This window comes from Rhodnius prolixus, unplaced genomic scaffold (assembly GCF_049639745.1).
Source record: "Rhodnius prolixus isolate KJV_2025 unplaced genomic scaffold, Rpr scaffold_3, whole genome shotgun sequence".
NCBI lineage: Eukaryota > Metazoa > Arthropoda > Insecta > Hemiptera > Reduviidae > Rhodnius > Rhodnius prolixus.
Genome location: NW_027411603.1, coordinates 46,582,309 through 46,604,545, shown reverse-complemented (window position 1 = coordinate 46,604,545; position 22,237 = coordinate 46,582,309). Strand labels below are relative to the sequence as shown.

General features: G+C 33.0%; 1 protein-coding gene and 1 long non-coding RNA gene across 20 annotated transcripts in view; one reads left to right on the top strand and one right to left on the bottom strand.

The window, feature by feature from the left end:
- The window catches only part of LOC141453135 (uncharacterized), a 63,627-nt gene that overhangs the window by 30,986 nt on the left and 10,404 nt on the right, over nucleotides 1-22,237 (top strand). For 13 of the 19 annotated variants that reach the window (XM_074125922.1, XM_074125919.1, XM_074125921.1 and 10 more), the window contains 3 exons: nucleotides 20,865-20,926; nucleotides 21,232-21,388; nucleotides 21,560-21,588. In XM_074125922.1, coding sequence (XP_073982023.1) covers nucleotides 20,865-20,926; nucleotides 21,232-21,388; nucleotides 21,560-21,588 — 248 coding nt within the window. Of the gene's footprint in view, nucleotides 1-4,817; nucleotides 5,182-8,697; nucleotides 9,046-16,717; nucleotides 16,974-20,864; nucleotides 20,927-21,231; nucleotides 21,389-21,559; nucleotides 21,589-22,237 lie in introns of those variants that run through there. The other 6 variants (XM_074125912.1, XM_074125924.1, XM_074125926.1 and 3 more) reach the window with 5 other exon arrangements.
- Nucleotides 1,795-13,836, bottom strand: LOC141453150 (uncharacterized). Its single transcript, XR_012457805.1, has 3 exons — nucleotides 13,639-13,836; nucleotides 6,879-7,097; nucleotides 1,795-1,907 (listed from the first exon to the last, which is right to left on the bottom strand). It is a non-coding gene; the product is annotated as an uncharacterized lncRNA (long non-coding RNA).

The following is a 22,237-nucleotide window of genomic DNA, read 5'->3' as shown; positions in this document are numbered from 1 at the left end:
CCCATCTACTGGCTCCTTTTACTCTTTCTAGAGTTCTTAGTTGTATTGTTTCATTATCTGAAAGGACGTACCTTCACTGAGGGCGGTGGACAGTAGATCTAGAAAAGGGTATCACCGTAGAATACCTTATTATTCTTCTTGCTGTTTAGGGTACTCAGATTAGGTTAAAGAGTCGCTAGAATCTAGTCCTCTGTTTAGAACTAGTCCCCAGGTCGTAAGCGTGACAAAAATTTAAAAAAATTGTAACTGAAATTAGCAATATTCTTCCTTCCTTTAGGATCGCTGTTATTATCAAACCAATAATTGATTGTAAATATCGGATGGTGTAAAACTGATACCAATGTAGTTGTTAATGAGCATTTGATTGTATAAATAACTGCGTGTTCCTCCTAAGATGGAGATCATTGAACTTATTACAGGCTGAGTTTAATTGTTTTATTTCAGTGCATAAATTTCAATATTAACTTTAGAATTACAGTAATTTATTTTTTATTACTGTAAAGTAACAGTAAATGGTTACAGTGGCTAGTCTAGAACACAGTGAACGAAAGTTAGGTTCAAACATTCAATTTACTAAACTAAAAGAAAGGTTGCCCGCCAGTACTATAATACTCCATTAAAAAGAGAAACTTCTGATTTCGTTTTAAGGCAGAAAAACAAGTAAAAGAAAACAAACTTTTCTGTTTGAGCCGTAAATATTAGTTAGAATCCTGTCGTGTCAATTTCTTAAGTGAAAACATTTTCTGCCATTTAAAGTGCCGAAATGTGAGGGCGGTTCTTTTTGAAGTGGTTATGTAGTGACACAAGAATTAGGAGAGGCAGAAGTGAAAGATTTTAAAGAGTTAAAGCCAGGTAGGGCTCAGAAAAGAAGAAGCTGCACAAGCAGCTGCAGCTGCGGCAAGAGGCTGCAGATCTGAGTATCGAAAGACATTAAAAAAGTGCATTCTCAGATTGTATTTTGCTCACTGAGGATTCATTCTTACACTCTTTTCATGATGTTACTTTACTAGTCATTCAGTTTAGGCTAATTCTTTTAGAAGGTTAAAGACTAGATAGCTCAGAACAATAGAAGCTGCCCAAGAGTATATAAAAACATTCAATCGCGTTCAGGGCATTGCATTCACTCGCTGAGGATTCATTCTTATACTCTTTTCACCATGTTACTTTACTCGTCATTCAGTTTAGCCAATTCTTTTAGAAGGTTAAAGACTAGTTGGGCTCAGAACAATAGGAACTGCCCAAGAGAATATAAGGACACTCAGTCGCATTCAGGGCACTGCAGTCACTCACTGAGGATTCATTCTTACACTCTCTTCACGACGTCATTCTACTCATCATTCAGTCTAGCCTAGTTAGTTGTAATTTACCCTAGTTCCTAAGTTAGTGTAATTGATTAAACTCTTATCATCATTCCTTATCAAGACTAATTATCCGCTCGTGCCTATAAATTTAATAAGCTACCTAAATCTTCTTTTCGTGGCTGTATACGTCCTCCTCATCTATAACTGACAACACTAGGGTGGGATAATGGTAATTTTTCTTTCAAGATAACTCTTTACGAGAAAAGGTTTTCTGAATATAATATATTCATTTTTTAAGAATAAATTGAAATCTGAGAGTTATATATATGTTGCAGAAATTTCAAAATTTATGCAAATTATTACAATTTAACTGAGCTAATTAAAACATTAAGTAGAAATTTAAAACTAGTTCACTTTAAATTAGTTAGAAAAATTGTGCAATTCGCTGTAACAAAACACACTTACGCACAAAGAGACATTCCATTATTGCATGATCAACAGCCATTTCATAGTCATTAGGTTGGAGGGGATAGTGTATATCTTAATGATGTATCTTATTGAATTTTAAATCATCATAGAATCAGGCTAGAGGGTCATGGCTTTGTTCTGAAAGTACAAAGAAACTAAATAAATAATTAAATAATAATTTTAAAAAAATAAAATAAAATAAAACCTGCTTTAGAGACATTTCTAGTAGCAGTGACATGAATTCCAATTCTAGTTCGAAGGTTCTGTAAAACATTCAAGTCTGTACACCTTTAATTAAATAAATTAATTGATTTATTAAAGAGGTATTTTTACGGTATTCTTTGATTCAGTTTCATAAGGTTGAAATCATTAAATGCAGCGGTATATTATTTTATAAAAATGCGACTGCTAAGTTTGAATTTTTTTTTTTTTTGCGTTAAGTAATATTGATGAATAGACTTGTGTTAATGTCACCTTATTTTACAAACATGTTGTATCTTTTTAATAGCTTTGATTTCTACCGTTGAAAACTTTTACTTATTTATAATAAAATTAATTGAAACAATGACTCTATATTATATAGTAGAACTACATTAAGGGTTGTTTCTTCAACCTTCTACACAATCAGGAACAATCTAAATATCTCATTTAAAACTGTTCCTATTAGGACATTGATCGTCGAAAAACTGTACGAAAAAGCGTTATGTTGAAAAAACACATGTATAATATTAACGGCTGACTGTCTCCATCCTCACTCTGCAACCGCCTCTCTTTATGGTGAGGAAAAGTAAAACCTTATGAATTCAGAACCTAAAAGAGAATGCAATAATTTCTAAACTAGTTGCATAAATCAAAAAAAACAGACAATAGGAGATAAATTGGTGCAATTATTATTATTATTATTATTGCCATTTTGGTACATTAGATTAATCTCTGAAATATAAACATATTCTCCCCTAAAGGTGAAACTGGGTGTTGAAGAAATGGAGCATTTCCAGTTGGTTGGTTTGAAGAATTTTATCTTTGCTATTCGGCCGGTATATTCCTGTTCAGTAATAATCACGAAATTCTGTAGTAAAAGAAAAGGAAAGAAGCAGATATGGGGGGAGTGGATAGAGAGAACAAAGCTTGAGGCAGATTGGTCCGTTATTGAATGGAAGTGAACTGAGAGTATGTTCAGTTTTTTTTTATAAAAGATAAAAATATCATTTGTTTGTCTTTTTCGACCAAAACTATTAAAATAATTTTTACTTTTTTCTTCCTCAGTTGTAAATTTTAGTATTGCAGTCGTCTAAAAATGATCGATATTAATTTTTTACCAGAAATAAACTTTTCCAAGTTCCTATAGTTTGAAAAAGATTTTTTTTTTATAAAGAGGCCTGACTATTTGAAGTCAGCACATCTCAAAAATTTGATATTTCGTTTAGGTAGTACCGGTAGGAGGAAATCTTGAGATTGTGCATGATATGGATATTCCTCAGCTATAGGAACCTCAACCATAAACCCCACAATACCCAAGACCAGCAGGAATGCGCACTCTGCTATTACAGGGTTAAAGAAGACACGTTCCTCTTGGTTTCCGTATGTACTATTTTTGCTATTGTGTTCGCCTATCACTTTTTTGAGGAGAGATCCCACTCATTTGATTACTTCCTCAGTCTACTGAATGATCCAGGTTAGTCTCTCCTTGTCAGATATAGTAGCTGCTTGTTTTTTTTTTTTTGTTTTTTTTGTTCAACTTTAGGCTGTTTTTTTGGGAAGACTCAAGTTAAGCACTTGTCAAATAACACTCCAAAATAGTCCACAGTATTCACTATAGTCGAGATCACGAGACCACTGTCTTTTAAGATGTTGGGTTGAAAGCAATGGTTCTAGAAGGAAAATATTTGCGCGCGATTGCAGGTTGAAGTGGAGTATGCAGCATCGCGCTTTTGGAAACTTGGTTTTGGTAAAAGGAATATTAAAATCTTTATTCATAGATCGGTGCGATTGGTTAAAGTATTAAGATTTTTTTGACTCGCTGTTAAATAGAGTCGTTTCAGTGTATATACTTGATTTATTTTTGTTATTGTCAATGTAATTGTAACATTACAGTGATTTCTATGATTGTCTTAGAACCGTGGTCCAGGGAGCATTGGTAACCCGCCCCACGCTACAGTGCTTACATGCTTAATCACTTTCCAGAAATTTGTACACCAGCGTGGGAACATCTGGTTCTACAGCATCCTCTTGAATACACTCATGAGTCTTCAAAAGATTGAAAGCTGATAGACCCAGAGCATTGTATGTGATTTGGGACTGTAAGAATTTGATTCGACGAAGATTGCAATGCTTGCGGAACCACACAGCTTTCTCTCTCGTCCGTAGGGCATTTGTAGGCCGCAGCTAAGTTTTATTTTGTTAAAATTTATATTTTTTGAGAATTTGTTGAAAGCATTCGAAATCTTCTGTTATTTTCCATTCTTGTAAGGATTTCGAGTCCTTTAATGCAGGCAGTAAACAAAAGTTTTTATCTTTTAGAGCATGCATGTTTATTGTATCCCTGATCGGTTTCGGACACTTGCTGAAACAAGGTCTTCATGCGGGCTTTACGTCCAACTACTTAATTAGGTTTTGTGAACGCAGAAGACTAGCAAACATACTTTAAAGTTCTCATATGAACCATATGAGAAAATACCAAATAAAATCCAAGGCTTAGACTGAGAATTGAGTTCAATACCAAAATACTTCTTACCTTTGCAGGTCTCGTCTCTAACCTTTCGGCTAACAGTTGCTCCTCAGGAAACTGGAATAATTATGGTTATCGATTACTCAAAATTTTAAGGAAAAGTAAACAAGTAGAAGTAAATTAGGCAGAAATCACATAGAAGTAATGTAGTCGATTACTTTTATTCAGATAAATAAAATTTCGTGTGAAACGAATTTTCATCGGTCATAAACACCGGAAGTAAATGCAATAAAACACATTCCTATTTAATGTGCGGTTATTTATGAGTCAGAAATGACCGTTGACTTTCTTTTTACATTATTAAATAATTAGTAGTAGCATGGGGAGGAAAGAGCCAGACGTAACGAACTTTTTAGAGTTAAAAAGACACAACAGGTGCCGAGCGGTTTTCCAACAGGTGTAAACACCTGCACCCACCCACCGTTGCAATCAAACCCTGCGCTAGAAAACTGATCGTTCGCACTCAGTTTGCCTCGTACTGACAAACGTAGTATTTTTCATTTGAGTGAAGTAAGTTTTATACTTTTGTTTTACAAATATCAGAGTGCCTTTCTAGCTAATGTGTTCTTATTTGTAAACGTGGTTACTCAATTTACTGATTAATCGTTCTTATTAATTATTTTTTATTGAGTTTACTAATTGCAAAAACAAAAAAAAATATGGGAATACTCTACAGAAAATACAGTGAGTATTTTATTATTTTCAATTATTAATAAGTAGATAAAATTAATTAATCAAATACAGAATCAGTTAGTAGCCATTTATAGATCTAGTTCCCGTTATTGTTGGTTAAAGGGTTCAGTTTTTTACAGATTAGTCTGTAACAAACTGTAGGTATAGTGATTACATAAAAAACTATTGGTACCTCGGTAGCCGAGCGGTTATAGGCTAGACCCGCAAAACTAAGATGTTGGTTTAGTGAGTTCGATAACCGGTGTCTAGGTCTTGCATTTTATTTAATCTTTAATATAGAAATTTATAGTAAAGTATGTTTGCTAGTCGTCTCCGAGCAAAACACTTACCTAATTTGGTCGTAATATAGCCATCCAGATAAAATAGGTATTATTACTTGTTGATTAAAAATGAAAACGATAAAAAGCAAAATATTAAACTTAAATATTTACTTATTAAAATATAAAAACTTTTTTCTGGAAATCTATTGTATCTGTGTGGTGCAAAAAAATTAGAGTTATAAAGGAGGGTTTGCCCTTTATTTTAAAGAAAATTTGGAAATTTTATCTTTTATAGAAAAAGAGAAAAAAATTGTCAAAGTTGGGTGTTTTTCAACGTTACGCTTTTTCGTGCAGTTTTTGACGATCAACCCTTATACAGCTGTCCTACCGGACAGTTTTAAAGATTAAAAGATTTTGATATTGAAATGGATCTTTTTGTACGGTTTCTTGTACTACAAGTATCCAAGCATATCTATATTTAGAAGTCGTACTCACATAATCATAAAGTGTTGCCATAACCTTCGTTAATTTAAGTTCTTATATAAAATTGAAATTTTTTTGCTGGAATTTCAGATTTGAAGGAAATCGTTGAAGTAAACAACCGAAAGTGTCACATTTTAACTTTTGGCTATTTATCTTGTAAACCACTTTGGTTTTTGGATATTTCCGCTGAGTACTCAAAGTAAAAAAATTTGCATGATCGCAGTACTTTCTCTTACTGAGAATAAGAGAATAGTAAAAAAAAAATCATCATGCATCATCAGCAGATTTCTGGAATTCTTTAAACGAACATTTCTTTTTTCTTTTCTTTATCTACACTTTTTTAAATGATGATCACGTTGGAATGTTGTTACCTGGGGTGGGTTAGCTATCGGCTGCGTTCTCACCTTGTGTTATGCAAGCTTCATCAGCTATAATATTTCATTAGCTTTTCGTTTTTAAAATCGTGACGGATTTTTAAAAATAAACATTTCTAAATCTCTTTACTATATTTTTTTTTTGTAATTTCTGTTATTAATGAATAAACAAGAAAAAAAAAAATAAATAAATCGTTGTAAATTTATTGTGCATACATCAAAAGGTCAAACTCTGAATGTAACAGTAAACTTTCACTTCTCTCATATCTGACAAAATACGTTACTTAGGAGATCAGGTGCGCGAGTAGGGAAGGAAAAAAAAAGTACAAGATTGTGGGCGAAGTAATTGAGCGAGCAGCACAATTTCCGGTACATCTGTTGTCCTGCGGTATACTTCCTTTCTCAGAATAATAGTTTATACTTTCCACATGACTTCAAAAATTAACCTTTTTCAGGGGCGTTTCCGGTCTATATTTAAATTCATCAAATATTTCTATCAGAATAAATGAATAAAACCAAACGGATTTCTTTATTTTTTTTTTATAACGAAATGTTTGCTAACACAATTCACCTCATAAATCTGTAGTCCTCTAATGAATTCCTGCATGAAGCGGTAATCCGTCCATGGGCTTACCCCATGATGGCTCTGATTGCTGTTTTGCATGGTGCGGGCTAGCTGGATGGTGAACAGAACAGAGGAGATCCCTTTTTTTGCTTGAAACTGGAAGTTGTTACGAATACCTTGCCATTTTTCTTCCCGTTTTGCTGGGTAATATCTCTTGAAATCACCCTACAATATTTTACAGCACTGAGTTTGTTACAGTAAATTGTGTTACTGATTTTTATGACAGTAATTTCTTATCTAGAAAGCGTAACTTATTTAATTACTAAATTAATATAGATCATAACGAGTGCATGAAATAAGCTTTAGATATTGATTTTATAGTTTCGACTAATCACCACAATTAGTTCTGTATTTAGTTTTTCTCCTTTTCTTTTTAATTTGCTATAAATTTTCAAAGATATTAATTACTCAGCAGTAATGTTCTCTTATAATTATACCTTAACATTTTTATGTCGACCTTCAGTGACGCCACCCACATATTGGCTATAAATACGGGCTACTGCTAGAATAATTCATTAAGTTACTAATTCCATGGTTAACATTTTGGAAAAAAATAAAATCTATTCAAGTATTTTTTAAATTCTGTTCCTTCTTCCTTATTTGCTTTACTTTGACTAGCTATCTACTCTCTTTCAAAAAAAAAAAAAATACAATCCTACAAAATATCAACCTAAAGGTAGGCGCCACGATAGCCGAGCGGTTAAGCGACTAGACCTGCAAAGCTGAGATATATTGTTGGTTTAGTAGGTTCGATTCCCGGTCTTAGGTCTTAAATTTTATTTGTTGTTTAATATGAGAACTGTATAGTCAAGTATATTTGTCACCTTTATACATTCTTTCAAAACAGGTAGGTTTTCGCCGCATAATGGTACCATTTATTCTGCTTAAACCTCAGAAATTCCATTTATTTAACAAACTTTTTTTTTTTTTTATTATTATCCTTTTAATGAAATTTACACCTGTACCTACAGGTACAATAGGTAAATGCGATGAATGTATGTGAATAGCGTGGCAGACGTGAATGACGGTCATCCATTGATGGCCGCCGTTAGTCACCCAGTTGGTCACGGGGCCAACGGCGCCTCAGCCGTCTTCGAGGATTGGAGGGTAGCGTAGTTGTAGACAGGTTTGCAGCTAAAGGGTTGGGATGCAGTGAGAGTTTTTGGTGAAAATTTTTGTATCGAATTTTGGCAAGTTCGGAGATAAGTGGAATTTGGAGATCTGTATGTATAGTGTGGTTGCTTACGTAGAATGGAGCGTCTAGTATGCGGCGGAGAATTTTGGATTGCAGTGTTTGTAGTCTATTGAGGTTGGATTTTTTGGCTGTACCGTAAAGTTCGAGTCCGTAAGTCCATATTGGTGTGAGAAGGGCTGTATAGAGTCGTCGTTTGTTCTGTAGTGAGAGTTTTGAGCGTTTGTCGAGTAGTCTGGTCTAGAAGTTTGTATCGTTTGTAACAAACTTAAATTTGAAAAGCATCTAATCTAAAATATTTGTAATTTATAAAAAATAAATGTATTATTTTAAATAAATTATATTTAAATAGCCGTCAAGCAACACATTACCAAAGGATAATGATCGATATTAGATATTTCGAAAACAATATCGACAAGATAATACCAGCGGACATAGACCAGTAAGACACCCCACCATTGAAAAAGAAGTCAGCCTCCGTCACACTCTCTGTCTTCGTCGTTCGCGATTCGGTTTCGCTCCCCCCTACCTTTACAACTTCTCTCCATTTCATTGAAGAGTCTGTCCTCGCCCCAGTTCGCTCCTAACTAGTGTCTGTAGTAAGTTTTTTGTTTTTGTCAATCTCAGTGTTGTGTCAGGTGGTCATCTATGTTTGTTTTATGTTGTTCGTGATTCTACTTTTCTTTTTTTTTTTATTTTGCTCAGTGCATCATTTTGATTTTAAGTTTTTATTCTAAAATTTAGTGGAGTGATTTAAAAAAAAACAAGTATTTTGAAATCGCAGATTAATTAATGTCAATGAATGCCTGATTACTGATATGTGTGTGTTAATTACCGAATTCATGTTAATGATCAAAGTGAAAGTTATGTGTTTAATTACCTAAAGTTTTCCATAAAAGGTTATCATTTTGAAACAAAAAGGTTTTAATTTTAATGTCCTTCTTTTTAGGCCTAATTTAAATTTTTAACCAACTTTCAAATTCTATTTGGGTAACTATAGCCTAGACTGCCTTGAATTTTTTAATGTCATATTTCACAGATATATTAATTATTATTTTAAAATATAGATATAGATTTATTGTTTCTCTCAGGAGAAAATATAGATATAGATTTATTGTTTCTCTCAGGAGAAAATATAGATATAGATTTATTGTTTCTCTCAGGAGAAAATATAGATATAGATTTATTGTTTCTCTCAGGAGAAAATATAGATATAGATTTATTGTTTCTCTCAGGAGAAAATATAGATATAGATTTATTGTTTCTCTCAGGAGAAAATATAGATATAGATTTATTGTTTCTCTCAGGAGAAAATATAGATATAGATTTATTGTTTCTCTCAGGAGAAAATATAGTCTGGACACTCCCATGACTTTCTCTTACTGAAATTCTCAATTTAAAATTGTCTACAAATATCGCGTTTTTTAGTAAATGTCGCCTAAATAGTCCTCTCTTCAAAACAGTCCCGTCAAAAAATTTTCCTTTAAATTGGTTCAATTAAAAGGTACATAGTGATTATACGTGCAGTATATAGTAAATCTGCGATTATCTAAATTAACTGTACAAAAAAGAAAAATCAGGGAAAACGGAAAAACACATAATTCGCATTTCTTAATCACAAGAGATTCTTCAAATCCTCGTTAATGATCTACAAATGATTAGATTTGGTAGAGAGTGATTTGTAAAGCCAGATGCATACGTCCCAAAAAAAGATCTAAAGGCTGCTTTCTATATTGTTAGTGTTCCTTCGTAGATTTTAGGTATCCTTGTTAATTGTACGTGTGAGTTTGTGTAGTAATCAATCCAGGGATTAACCAATGGCTAAATTGGATCCAACCTCAACTACTCCTCTTTACAGGTTCTATAAGTAAGTTAGGAATGTCACAAGTTTGTGTGATTAGACTGGGATACCCGCAACTACGGACGGACGTAAAAATCGCTGAAGATGAGGAGCAAATCAAATTCCTCCTACGGATATATTCTATAAAAAGGTGATAGATTCGGAAAATTCCTCTCCAGAGAAAAGTATCACTACTACTAACTAACTACTACATTCTCCCAGAAGTGCCCTTTTAATTGAATTTTCCGGGGTCCAGTAAAAAAAGATCTACACATCTGCTGTGTATCAAGGATTAAAGAGAATCGTAGAAACAGTTTTCCAGAAAATTGTAGGTGAAGAAAAATCTGAAAAATCTAATACTTTTACAGAGGAACTAAAAAACGTGAAAACTTGAGACAAACTGAACGAAAGCAATACTTCCACTAACGAGCGGTAACATGAAAGAAAATTTCTGCTTATAAAAGATATCATAATTTTCCTAAACTGACAGTTACATTTTAAATAAATCTAAGAATAGTCCATCCTCGGTAGGCTACACAGTTTTTCCAATTAATTAAGTCATGGTTTTCCTCTTCAAGAAAATGCCTTGAAATCAATTTTCTAGTTAGAATCTGGCGTGAAACAAGCCATACCATTGAGGGCCGAGGGGGCTCTCTTTAACATAATGCTCGCTGCCGTGATTAACCATTTCAGCGTTAAATCGCTTAGAAAAGTCTTCTATGACTTCATCTACTTCCCAAAATAATTCTTTACTCAAATTCCTCAGAATAAAAAAATGCCCAAAAAGATGGTAAGTCTCTCTTTCATAGACAAGAGGACTAATAATTGAAATCTTGTTAAGTTAAAAAATAAACATTTTTCAGTCTCCATGGAAATTCGATTATATTTTATTTATTAAAATTATCTACTGATTCGCTGCAGGGTGCTGTACTATATTTATGTTTTTCAGATATTTCTTGTGCACAAACATGAACCGTTAAAACTTGGATAAAAAAGAAGAACCAGGATCTCTTAATATTTTACCACTTGTTGAATAAATTTAACTAATGCTGAATTTTGAACCGACTCCCACTCTTTAAAAAACAAAAAAATCCAAGATATTACATTGTTTATGTCTGTGTATGCCCTAATACATAAATAAATAAAAAATATTTTAGTGTAAACTGTGGGTCTGATCATTAAATTAAAAGGGGAAAAAAATGGTTTTACCTAAACACAACATAGTGTGTTCTTCTAGTTACGCCCAAACATAAATATATGTCATCGTACACCCACGCTAATAAAATAATGGACGTACCTTTTGAATTGTTTGTTTCTATGGCAACTAATTCTTTTTTTTAAAAATATAGAGGGAGTATCGTTTTCCCGCTAGCTTCCTAATTTGGGTTTTTAGTGGAATGATTGGGGGTTCTCATGAATATGAGTGTTAGACGTAGAAGTGTAACTCTGTCTGTCTTTTCCAGAATGTGACTTGCTTGGGATGTCCTAAAAAGTTCAAGAATGTTACGGGATCAAATCCAATCAGTTCGTAGGTCATTTTTTTAAGGGTTGGTTGGTTTCTGTACCTCAAGTTTTCAACCAGTTCAGGACTAGCGACTTGAAGACGATCATCCTAGGTGCGGTCCAGTATACAGCATACTGTGTGTACTGATCCTAATCCAATCTTTATGCACCATTCGTTTATCTCCTCCAGTTTCTAAGTGCCGAGAGGTTGCTATATCGCAAACTAGCAATTGCACCGCAATCAGGATAATAAGCGACCATTTTCTTCCCACCTTTTTTCAATCTGCAAAGGGCTTTGTGATCTACCCGGAATGTCAATATGTCTGTGTTGTCTAGAATTTGTGGCTTGTTATCGGGCGGTATCTTTGAGGATAAGTAGCAAGTTAGTTGGGTTATACTGGCTCTAAAGTGAATTATCTTTCCAACTCAAAACTCCGTAAGAGCCAAGCAAGGAGGTAAACTCTTAGGAATGGCTGCCAGCATGTCGCCTCTAGTCATCCTCTAGTGGATGGCCAACGAATGCTCAAGAGATCCAATAATGAATTGGTCCAGGTTCTGTGGTATTTATCTGTTTGATATTTGGTCCCAAACTCTAAAAAGCCTGTCTCTGCTACCTCTTCATCACACCACCCCATATTCGCTTAAGTTGAGACAGAAACTTAAGCGTTAAGAGATTATTTCCCTCCCGTGATAGTGTATGTAACCTACAGTGAGCTGCAATTTCCTGTGGTTGCACAAAACCATAATATTTACCCAAATCCACTTCCTGGGTAGATCCTAGTTTTAAGAGAATTGAGAATGAAAGTTTGGTTGCTGGCATATATATTATTTAGTAGAGGATGGCCAAGATCGGTGAATAATGGGTCCCCGTGATTAGTTTGACGACATACTCTCCTCAAAAAGGTTTCTTTTTAAATGATAAACCCTCTAATGTTGAAGCTAACTTTATTTAAAAAAATAAAAGAAGGAATTCTTTAATTTTTCCGAAGTCTTTGATTTGCAATGAGATAATCGTTAGTTTCAGACTTCAGATTTTGTTTTTATAACTTTAAATTATCAAAGTATAACCTCTTATTACAATTCAGTTCTAAATTAGAGGGTTTAAAAGGAAGTAGAAAAAAAGGAAAAAAACGGTGGGCGAAAAATTACTGATTGCTGGCGAGTAAGTCACAGTCTGTTGATGTTCCTTATGACCGGTAGAGCGCAACTCAAAATTTATATACTTCCTTTTAAATAATAATTTACTTCATCCACTGCGCTCACCACTACATATTCCGCTCTAATTGCCTACAAGTTGGAAGATAGCAATCTTAGTTTACGTATATGTTGTATATCTGCGCGTGTGTAAATATATTTAGTTGGGAGGATGTTGGATTTACACAATATCTTGGGAAAAAAACATTATAGTTACCGAAACTTGGACGAGTCTTGTAGAGTGAAATCCGGAAGTAAAATATTTTAGTCAACTTTATGATTGTTTTTTCCACCTCACACGGTAAATAGTTACTGTATTTTTTTTTATGTAAACATTTCCCAGATATTACCAGATAATAGTAGTAATCAAAAGTATAACATTAAATCTACATCATCGTACTATAATTTCCGCTATAAATCCCCTTCTGTCTTGTTAATTTCTTTTTAAGAAAGTGAAATATAGTTTCTGAAATTATTTCAAAACTATTGTATTGTTTGCAACAACAGCATTTTACAAAGACTGAACTTACAGTTTTTAGAATCACGTCAAATATAAATTTTGTATCCCACCAAATAAAGAATTTTATTGCGAAATAAACGGAAAAATGTATAACCTTCCAATTAAAGCGTCATCTCTTCGTGAATTACACTGTTTTACAAAATGGTAAATCTTAAATTTATGATATAAATATGTTTCTAAATTTCGTGTTTGAAATAACGGTTAGTCAAGTAAATACTATGGAGCGTTAATATTCCAGAACGTTTAGCTGGGTTGTGGTTTATATAGTGGTATAAAGCGACGCTCTGTAAGTGAGAGATACCCAGTTCGAATCCTGCAAAGTAGCTACTTTGAAAAAGTCTATGAGAAAAAATAGACTCAAAAGTTATTTTAGACTTAAAAATCAATTACAAAACTAATCGTTTAAATATAGAATGAAGATAAACATAAAAAAATAAATATTATCTTGATATTTTACCATGGCATCTTTAAACAGGAGATAAAGGTTTGCTTTTGCTGCGTTGTTGTTAAGAAAGAGACGGGGTTAAACCAATCTACGCACATAACAATTGGCTAACAACATCCATATGTTAATATATGCAGACAGACAGACGTTCGTGGTTATTCTGTGCTAATAATAATGATTTCTCTGGCAGCCTACAATCTTTGAACTCGTCTGAATAATCTACGGTATATTAACAACTGCCTGCTAGAGATGGAAAATGCCCCCTCCCTCTAAATGTAATCGTAATGATTACTAATAAAATATTGAAACAATAACTAGTTAGCAATTAAAAACAAAAGAAGAATAAGTTATATACTAAAAGCAACAGATGTAATGTCTCACTTCCTTGATAAATCATGTTTATTTTTAACGTTAAATGGGCCATTGTTAACTTGTCACAAAATGTAACGTTTTAGTAAGCACAAATTAGGCAGATAGTTTACAGCGCATAGTCGAGCAGAGTTGGTATTGTGGCCACGCAAAGCTGTGATGTACTAGGCTAGCTATAGATTCCGAGAGAAATTGTAAGTTGAACTACGAGTATTTGACTCTGTCCAAAAATATCTGATCTGTAGTTGGACGTGTTAAGCTGGAGATAGGAAAAAAAAAATATATATATATATGCTAAGGGAAGGGATTAGCTATGCGTTTAGCGTACTGGACTCCCACGCGTAGGTCCCGGGTTCGAATCCAGCTGCTGACCCTTAGATTTTCTCTTCCTAGGAGCTTCTTACAGCTCACTGTCCGGTGGTGGACAGTGTTGTCTGTAACGAGAGAACACTGTCCGGAGGCCGGCAGGGCACTGAAAAAAGCTCCGGGCGCCAATAACCTTAGATGTTGAGGCGCCTTAAATCATAAAAAAAAAAATATGCATTATCTATCATCATCTTGTTAACTTTAGCCTTATTTCAAGTTAGGTAGGAACACTCATACGGCTGGCTGTTATCGTGTTTTTGTCTAAAGAAGGCCGCGACTGTTCTCCACTTTCTAGTCTTGACCTCCTCTTCTTACAGCGGTAAGAATATCCATTGTTTTCTATCAGTATACTAGTCAAAAGCGCATGTTAAGATAAGGTGCTTCTGGTGTTTTCTTCAGTGTGCCCACCTACTGAATGATCCGAGAGAAAGAGAAAGCGTTTTCCAAAAAATACTTTTTGAGATTCAGGGGTCCTCAAAAGTGGTCTGCTTATCATAAAAAAAAAAAAAAATAACGCTCATACATACATATTTCATAAAAAATTCATAAATAATGCCATCTTTATAACCTGTGATAAAATAATTGAAAGGTTTTTGACCCACTCTTTCCTGTTCATGCTTCTGAAGACGCGCTTATCTTCTATCTACAACTTCTAGGCATTTCTTTGTTCTATTGTGCTGTTGTTTGCATTTGTTTTTGCTCTAGGTTATCTTGAAATAGATGGAAATCTTAAGTTTTCATTTACAGTAAAGAGGGAAGGTAATAAAGTGCTGCAAGTGTTACAAGGAATTGATTCTCACTCTTCTCTCCAGCCGGTTTTGTAAGGTTTCATATTTCACTTAACTACAAAGGAATGGATCTCTGTAAAAATTTCTAATCTAGGTTTGTTACTTAGTGGGCCAGTTTTATTATTATTATTTTACTGCCCGACTTTTCCCCTTTTTCCAAGGGCAAAATTAATATTTGGTTATGAATAATTTTACAATTCCGTTTCTGCTGCTATTCAATTCCATTCTACGTGGTTCTGATCGAAGGTGCTGAAATTGTATTTATTTTAAATTATTATGGCTGAAATTCACTTAATACTATAAATGTTATACAGTTGCAAAAAAAAAAAAAAATTGCCGTTAGTCGTATTAGTATCTTAAAATAAACATTTTTTACGGACTTAAAAAAAAAAAAGTACACCTGTCACTTTAGCTCACCTGCTAACTTCTGCCCTTGCTATAATACCGTTTATTAATTCACAAGGGAGAAAACCTAATTAGCTTGTTTGTAGGCTATAGGAGATAGGTCAAGTGGTGTATTTATCCCCCTGACCGGAAATAATTATTCCACTAGTTCCGGTCCATATAGAATTTAGTATTCATCGAGGGAGGGGAGAAGTTGTATCTGTTTTTTTTTTTTTAATGATTCACCTGTATCATTGGCTTACATATTTAGTCACAGTTAAGTTTTTTTTAATGGCAATAATGTCCTAGTATCGTACCTTCTTTTTTATAACTTGACATTTCTGTTGTTTGAAAAAAAAAATGAAGAGAAAAAAACTAACTGCGTACTCTGGCCGTATTCCAAATCCCGCTGCTTCGTGTCCACAATTTAAATAAAGCACCTTGCGGATGGCCATGGTGTTTGACTGTTAAAAAGAATTATGTCTCTCAAACAAAACAAAAATTATAATAAATTTTTCCCACGAGGAGTTCGAATCCAGCTGCTGGATTTCCTAAAAGCGTTCTTACAGCTAACTGTCCGGTCGTTGATGTCTGTAGCGAGAGAACATTGCCTGAAGGCAGGCAATGAATTTAAGAAAGCTTCGTGCATTTATTGTTGAAATATATTATTGAAATAGTGTGTTGGAAAATGTGCCTTCAACCTTCTCGAAAAAACTTCTATAAGATGTTTTTTAAATTATTACGTATTTACTTTTTTTTCTAAATTTCTTCTTGAAAATTTAAATTGAAGGGGGGGTCGATCGGTGAACACTATTTCAGGGCTCCTCTTTTATATATATGTTAACGTTATTGACCCTTTACTGGTAATGCTTTTATTTTTTTAATTGATGGTAATTTGGTTAAAATTGGTTTTAATACAATTAAGAAAGAATTAGATATTAGCTTTGAGATTTCATCATTAAATTCTTTTGTCGATCCTGATGACAGGCAAAAAAAGAAAGAAACACGTTCGCCTTCAAAAGCTAATGAAACATAATTATACTTTTGAACGTTTTAAATGACGACTAAGATGCAATCAATCAATATATTTATATATGTTTATATCAAGGCAGTTTAGGTTATGCTTCATATAATGTTGAAATTCATTTTAATCAATAGTATGTTTGTTTTATTTTCTTAAATAGATGGACAAAATAATTTAAATAATTTAGAGGTTACCTCTTTCAAAAATTTGGAGTGGTTAGATGTTACCTGGGCCTTATAGACTTTGGAACGAAGAAAATAAATAAAAATTGCATAAGTAGTGAGTTAAATTTTCTGTTAAATTGTGAGCTATGGTTGTTGTATTCTCTGGAATGGCGAGCCGGGTACGTCAAGTAAAGCGACAACAACAGCAGAAATCCATCAGGAACAGCTTTTTAAATCAGGCTCCTCTTTTAGGTTATTTTTTTAAATTATTATTATAAAATAGTTTGTAAATGTTTACCAGTTGTAACCTATTATCAACAGTGATGGCAAGAATGTTTGTACAGAAGGAGGGGATAAATTAATTATCTACAAATCGAGGCTTAGTGGGTTAGTGTTTGGAATTCCACGTGGAAATCGAACTGCTGGTCTGTAGAGTTTCTTTTCTTAGAAGCTTCTTACAGATCACTGTCGAACGTTGATGGACCGTGTTCTCTGGTAAGAGAAGATCAAAGAAGCTAATAGAATCTGCAAAGAAAGAATCAGTTCTGCAGTTGAAATTACGTATGTTACGTAGAATCACTCCAGAGCTGTGTTTCCTAAATTTTATTCTCCCTTTAACTAAATCGCTAAACTCTATGGCCAACATGTGTTTTTAAGTTTTGCGTTATTTATTTGGAACGCAGTAAATTCGAGCATTATACTGCATTTTGTTGTTGTTGTTGACAAAAGTGCTAGTACTTTAGATACCCAACTGGATGAAACGTCAGATCTAATAGCACGTATACAGTAACCAACTTGGAAGCAGACCTATTTCTTTAAAACCTACACCGCAGTGATTGAAAGAAACGTATGGACTTACAGTGTCCCTCCAGTAATTTATATCTTTTTAATAGTAAATAATTAAGTCTAATATCGCCAGAAAACCTGGAAAACCAATGTAGAAAAGGACTTGCTTTCTTCTAGAAGCTATAAAAGTTAGCCATTAATACGGTAATTACAAAGAGGAATCTATTTGTTAAATCTGTAAGATGTTCTATGGCCATCTATCTATTCAGGGATTTCCATTTTGTTTGACCTTTTTTTTCACCTGTGCTCTGCCTTTTTTTCACCTTCTTAAGGTCATCATCAGACGACCTGTAATTTTGAAAGATTTTCAGAAGTGAGCTGTTGTGGAGAAAAAAAAAATTACCAAATAAATAATTGAAGCTTGATCACGAAGTACATTTCAAAACTTAGCCAAGCACTTAGTGAGTGTTCATCCCACTAAACTTTTGCAACCAAAATGAAAGTTCTTTTGGTGGTAACCAGAAATATGCTTTATTAGTTTTAGGACTTTTGACAGCTTTTAACTTAATATGAAACTTTTCCTTTAATAGAAAGAACTTGCAAATTATTTCTGCTGCACTACAAGTACTAAAAATTTCGACATTTTATTAATACATGTAAATTAAATATCTTACGATCATATTATTAATATAACTCTTGTTAGTAATAGTCGTAAAGTTATGACACTACTAAAAAAGGAGTTATTTTTCTGTTTCAATAAAGTTATGAGCAGTTTTGTCTATAAGTTATCTTACGCTTGACATAATATTACTTCTGACCTAATAATAATATTATTTATTTGAGATAAGAGAGACCTGTCGCTGTCAAGAAAATCTTTCTTGAATTATATTTTTTTGTCTGCAATAATTATTAAAATTTAAAGGTCGGTTGATTTATTTAAACTATTATAGACAATCCTTAAAACATTTTGAAGTATGTGCATAAAAGATATTTTAACAAAAATCAGTTTTTAATTGTAATTTTATTAATTCATAATATATATATTAACAAGTTGATGTTATAAGTCCAAAAATAGCCATTATGTTTGGTGGTATGTTAGTTATCCACCTTTCCAGGATCTGTTAAGGTTCCATGCGAATACTATTTCTTTGGATAAGGAGCCGAGTTTTCTATAAGTGCAACTGTGACTTGCAGTAAATTCATTTATCATTTTCTTTATCCGTCTCAGCACGCATGTTTTCTCCTAGTAGCAGTATTGAAAAATCAGCCTTTGATGCTTGGCTGAACGTTTGAAATTAGTCAAAAATGACGAGCTGTTGACGGATAAAATCTACGATATTATTCAGTAATATGGACCCTACCATATTTCCTCTAAATCTTCAAAAAGCCAATTAATCGGAGGCCTCAAAGAAATTGAACATTGATGAGAATAAATTATATTCTGACAGTATCATATAGAGGGTTTTGCTTGATCAGAGTACTGTTCAATTCTGTCCAGTTCTAAAGAGCAGTGAAATTGTGGTGAGCAATTTCGAGGCATGCAGCATCCTAATGGAAGCATACTTCGTGAGTAAATACATTAAAGCGGGGTATCTCGGAGTCATAACATTGAAGTGAACACCTTGGAGTACAAGTACTCTAAGTTACAGTGTTTTCAATCATACTGATTTAACTACTGTAGTTAGTACATCCACTTTTACAGTACACTTTACCGTTTCTTGGTGATAAGTCACCCAGTGGACTTTCAAGTCACTATCGGTGGCTAATTACTAAACGACTCTCAGCATAAGTGAAGAACTAGTCTACTTCGCTCATTTTCTCTTCTCCAAGTTGGTGAAGTCGTCCAGCTTACAGAAGTTTGTGACAGCAGTCCTCTTATTAAGGTGGTAGTTGACGGGTGTTCACTTTGCCTTCCTTCCCAAGCTAATGTGTCCACTCTTAAGGTTGAGAACATTCCTTTTTTCGCAGTAATGTAAATAAAATAGAATCTTATTATAATTTCTTGCAATATATTCATTTTCAACAAAATTAATATATAACAAGACAGCAATCAGGAATCATTCCTCCTCCAGCGATAATAGGCCACAACACTCTCTGTCTCCAAATATCTTCTCATCTTACGCAATATAAATATTTTACAGAAAATATATACTTAAAAAAGTGAAATATCATATGCATACTGGACTACTTTTACTATCCTGTTATAAGATTATATAATATAATTTTTAATATGTATTGCTAATATTTATATATAAGTCTAAACTATAATATTAATTTTCCTAATAACTAGAGGGTTATTATAAAGGATTTTTAGTTTGTCATATCTATATTTATTTTTACATTTATTTTAATTGATTACCACCTGGAAACATAAAATTTTACCATTAAATAATTCAATAATTCAAATTTTATGCATATATATATTATAATTCAAATTAAATGTTTTATGTAACTGGATATCACTAGCACGCAAATTCATTTTTTACAACTTTTCATAAATTCTTTAACGCTTACTTTGTTGCTAAATTGTAGTTTAATCATTTATGCTATGGGGATTATGGGATTACTGCAAGAAAATGTCCAGTTTAATCATCCAGTCACTTTTACAATTTGTGCATACAATATAGTAGCAGCCTTGGCGATAAAAGTTCCTTTCTTTTGAGAAACAAACTTTAATTTTAGTTCAGCCAAATTTAATCAACTTTCACATTAAATGGCATGGACTAGATTATTTATTAAGATCAACAGGTCTTACTTGATAAGCTGTATGAGAAGTCTTGTGCTTTTTCCCCTACCATTTTTGCTGTTGTTTGGAGTATTTTGGAGCGGAAAAAAAATAATAAGAAATAATGAAGCCACCTTTTAGCAACTCAATGGATATCTCATAAAATAACTTATTTATCGATGTAATTCGAATTACAATGTATAATAAACTCCCTGCGGATAAGGGAATTATTTCTTTTATTGGGTGAATAAGTAAATATATTTTACATTTAACCTGTATTCTAAGATTATAAATTCATTAATTCATGTATTACTATTTTCACAATCAGTTTAGTCTGAAAAAGAGTTTAACCTGTAATGAAATCTTTTAATGTAACTAATGATGGATAAAAGTTCGGAACAGGTCATACTTTTGAATAAAGTACTCGTTTGATGATACGAGTAAAATCCCACGATATGTTACTCAACTTTGCAGATCCACCCACCTAATCAACGACTAAACTTTCACTTGAAACTGTTTTATATAAATTATCTAAAAATATTAAATTTAAGCTAAATTTAAACATATTTATGTAAAAATTCCTTTATTATTGTTAGAATATGAATTTAACAATTCCATTTATTGTGTTACAGGGCCTGGGGATGTTTCGCTCCCAGGAGCCCCCTCTCTTCACACTCATTCATCAAAGTTCCCGGTAAGGGTCATTTATTCTTATTGTAAGGTAACATTCCGGTTCATGGCCCTCTACACAAAAACTGTTTTAAATTTTAAACAATGTTTTTATTTTTCTCATTATTCTGTCTTAATGGTATCACCAAACTGGATTTTATCACATTATATTCTAGTTTGAAAAACCACTTGAATAATGAAAACTCAAAAGTTAGAAAAATGTTGTAATTATTATTCATTTTATTTTTGAATAATAATTATTATTATTATTTGAAATATTAACGTTCATAAAACAATTATTTATTATGCATATATGTATATTCTTTCCAGAGGAAGAATAAGTGTGGAATAAATGAAAAAGAAGTAAAGCATAAAGAAATTATTAAAAGTAGTCTCTCTTTTTCTTTTTCCACCTTTGGCATTATTGTGAGAAATTTCCCACATAGTGAACAAGGCAAGCAGGGTTATGTTTTTAGTCAGCTACAAAGTAAAGAACAATGAACATTTCTTTTAAAATTATAATTTTTACTTTTTTTTTAAATCAGTAATTTCAAGAAAATTAAAGTGTTTTAAAGTAAATATTCTGAAAGAAAACTAAGTCTTGTTACAAAAGTCGCGTGATCCATATTTTAAGATTAATTATTTCTAATGTTTTAAGGTTGGCAATGGATATTTATAAAACGGCAGGTATGGTTTTTACTTTTAGTCATTTTTCAAGCTATCTTAAATTAACACTGATTTAGAGAAAACTAATTTGTAAGCTAGGCTCCATCCATAACTTGTGATTGTAGTGTTTTAAAATGACAGAAAACACTAAAGCCACTAATTTCTACCTTAATAACAACAATGACTATATTGTAATTTACCAAACAAAAGTAGCACATTGCCCTCTCTTGTACAAGTGCAGAAAGCGATTGGAGGCCCCTCTTGTGGGAGATAACTTACTCATCACAGTTCTGGCACCCAGGTCTACTTTGTTTGATGATTGGCAACGCAACTAAGCATGGCCATACAGCATATTTACTAATACAAAATAATGGGAGTACATCGAAATCCTGCTTATTTCAGGTCTACAGTTTTCCCTGTCCGACGTGAGCATCTTCAATCCTTAATCTTTTTCTTCTGAATCTAATAACACCATTTTCTCTTATCTCAAGGTTACCTGATCCCTTTCTCGTTATATTCCATCTGGCACGTTCAGACACCTGGAAAAGCTTCAAAAGTGGTCCTCCCTCTGAGCAATTTTGTTTGAAGTATTTCCACCTTTTTTTTTGGCCTACAAATTTGCCTGCAAATTTATTTAACAAATATTTCCTTGTCATTTCTCTAACACGTG